At 30.1% G+C, this 2,742-nt stretch overlaps 1 protein-coding gene across 1 annotated transcript; it reads right to left on the bottom strand.

The window, feature by feature from the left end:
- Window positions 1-628: 628 nt before the first annotated feature.
- On the bottom strand, window positions 629-2,584 carry LOC116351203 (trypsin-6-like). Its single transcript, XM_031783284.1, has 3 exons — window positions 2,038-2,584; window positions 1,192-1,678; window positions 629-1,078 (listed from the first exon to the last, which is right to left on the bottom strand). The coding sequence occupies exons 2-3, from the start codon at window positions 1,661-1,663 to the stop codon at window positions 1,050-1,052; spliced, it is 501 nt and encodes a 166-aa protein (XP_031639144.1). The 5' UTR covers window positions 1,664-1,678; window positions 2,038-2,584; the 3' UTR covers window positions 629-1,049.
- Between the last annotated feature and the right edge of the window lie 158 nt (window positions 2,585-2,742).

Below are 2,742 nucleotides of genomic sequence, written 5' to 3'. Positions count from 1 at the left end.
TCTTTTAAGCGGATGAACGAATTGATGATAAAAATAAATGAATGACAAAAACACAACTAACACTGTTACAAAGAAGACATTAGAGTTGCTTGAATTTTATAATTTATATTAAATCAAACCTATCTTTAGCTGTAAATACAAACAAAGTGATCGCTGAGATTTATCAACTCAAACTAAAAAACATACATTCAAACACACATTCACTGCTCAGCTAAAATTCGACAGTCAAGACGTATATCGCCCGAATATGGATATTATATGTTATTTTCAAGAGGATTTATAAATCACTGTAAAGCAGCAACTTACCAGTTTTTCCAAACCTTTGTGCATCTGATCAACAACAAGTCCACAAAATCTCTCTTAAAAACAATTAAAACTAAAAATACTATACCGTTTGAATAAAGTGGTTCAAGTTACGTAGATTACTTCTTTTTATACCATCAGTACTGATTTTAACCGAATTGTGTATCAGTGTGTACAGCAAAACGATTCCAGCTGTAGATAAATATTGAGTTTCAAGTTCTGACTATTCAGCTAATAAGATGTATAGAAAATATTTCGTTAAGACGAAAAAGAGAAAATAAGTTTTATACAATTTCAGAACAACGTTTATTATTAAACATGCATTTTGATTAAATTTTGCATTGATTTACTACAGTAATTGATTGGAATTCTATAACAGTCTATATGACCTTGGCCAACTGACTTTACATTGGAAATTTTCTTAACTTGTAGCTTTATGTTTATAAATATGTGCATAAGTCTTGATTTCTCATTTTCGCGTTTTTTCTAGCAAATTAACAATTTGGTTCGTTTTATTTAACAAATTCCTTAAAGAATTATTTAATAATAATTCCTTAATTGTTAATTTGCTAGAAAAAAATGCGAAAATGAGAAATCAAGATTTATGTCAAACGCCTTAAATTCCAGTCACATCATATATCCAATCTCGATAGTATGGTAAAGATGTAAATGAAGACGATTCATTTACTTTGCATTTATCGCCAGAAACTACTGTTCCTAATAATATTGGTTCCTTTTCATAATGTTTAAGAACGAGAGGTCCACCGGAATCTCCCTGCATATTAGGTTTAATTAAATTAAAAAATTGGAAAAAAATTGAAAAATATGAATCAATGCGATTTAATGGTTAATGGAAATAGTTAGAATGGTCAAATCAATTTTACTTACTAGTTGATTCATGAATTGGATCTTTCGTACAAATCTTAGTTATGTCCTGCGGTTTACATGCTATGGTGGTCATCTCTGTCTCTAACAAATCAGGAGAATTATCACAATCAAAACAAGTTTGTCCAAATCCACTTGTGGAAACTAAAATGCCCAAGGGAATCTTGTAAGCTGAAGTGGCCATTTTTATTGGTTTAGTAGAAGCGCTGTAATCAATTTCGCTTGACAACTTTAATATGGCGATGTCATCCTTATTTGTATCTTTGACGTATCCTTTATGTAATTCAATGGTATCAATATTGTACTTTGATCCCCACAACGTAGCTTCAGGTGTACCCATGCGAACGAAGAAGCAAAACTTCCAATCGTTGAAGAAATTAATATCATCGAATATATGAGCGGCTGATAGAATCCACTTTTGTCCTATTATTACTCCACCACCACGAAAATCATGGTCGACTAATGGTACTTTCATGTAGTTTATCGCTACCTGTATTTTGTAATAATAATTTATTAATATATTTTTTATTTTGTGTTATTAGTTATGGCGATTTTATTTACGACGATTAGTTAGTCGTTTGCGAGTCATAGAACTGTGTTGCAATTCTAACGAAATAATTCCGATCGACATTATTGTTTATCGGAATAATTGTTTTGTGTGTGGAACAATGATCGAACTCATTGAGTAACACAGTAAAACAATTGAACACATTGTTTCACTCATAAAACCATAGTTCCGATAAACCAGAATTCCGATCGGAATTATGTCGCTAGAATACCAGCACTGACCGAATTTGGATTTTTTTTTTCACTAGTCAAAATTTTCAATACATTTGATAAACTATTTACTTTTGTGTTTTGTGAACAAATCCACAAATATAATTCAATACCCGCCACGGGTTGCTTTCAATGGAAACTTTCCTTCCATTTATAATTGTAAACTCGACGCCATCCGCTACAATTGTTGAAGGCTCAACAATTGCGGTACTTATAAACAGAAATAACACAATTAATTCCTTCAATCCAATCATGGTAAAATTTTGAAAAGAATCAATAATGTTTTGACCAGTTATGCTTTGTTTCAGAAAGTTACCAGCGGTTTTCTTCGAAATTTATTAAAATAAGAAAAAAGGTTCACTTGATTGATTCGTAAAAGGAAAACAAATTTCGATGTAATGGAAATCAATTCAACTATAATATCGATATATTTTAGATTGATAATTGAATAATATAAGCACTGAGATTGTTGTAGTTCTTTCAATAAAATAAATTCACTGTGTTGACTCGTCGTAGAAAAACGAAATTCAATCTGATCCAAATTGACATTAATCAAAATGTAAAATCAGTAATTCAGATTTTATAATTTACACTTTTGAAACGTTTATAATGCTACTTTTTATTGTTTTGTCGACGTTTTTTTTTTTTAATCAGATAATTAATAAATTTAATTTGTTAGTTGAACAATATAAGGACTGAGATCGGTATTACTTCTCTCTAATATTGCGACTAAATCAAATTTCAATACTGCTGGTATATTTAAACAAAATTTTGTAA

Source organism: Contarinia nasturtii, unplaced genomic scaffold, assembly GCF_009176525.2.
Source record: "Contarinia nasturtii isolate CC-2019 unplaced genomic scaffold, AAFC_CNas_1.1 Cnas_scaffold_4848, whole genome shotgun sequence".
NCBI classification, from domain to species: Eukaryota; Metazoa; Arthropoda; class Insecta; order Diptera; family Cecidomyiidae; genus Contarinia; species Contarinia nasturtii.
Note: the sequence above shows the minus strand (reverse complement) of the source record. Positions and strands in the feature narration are given on the sequence as shown.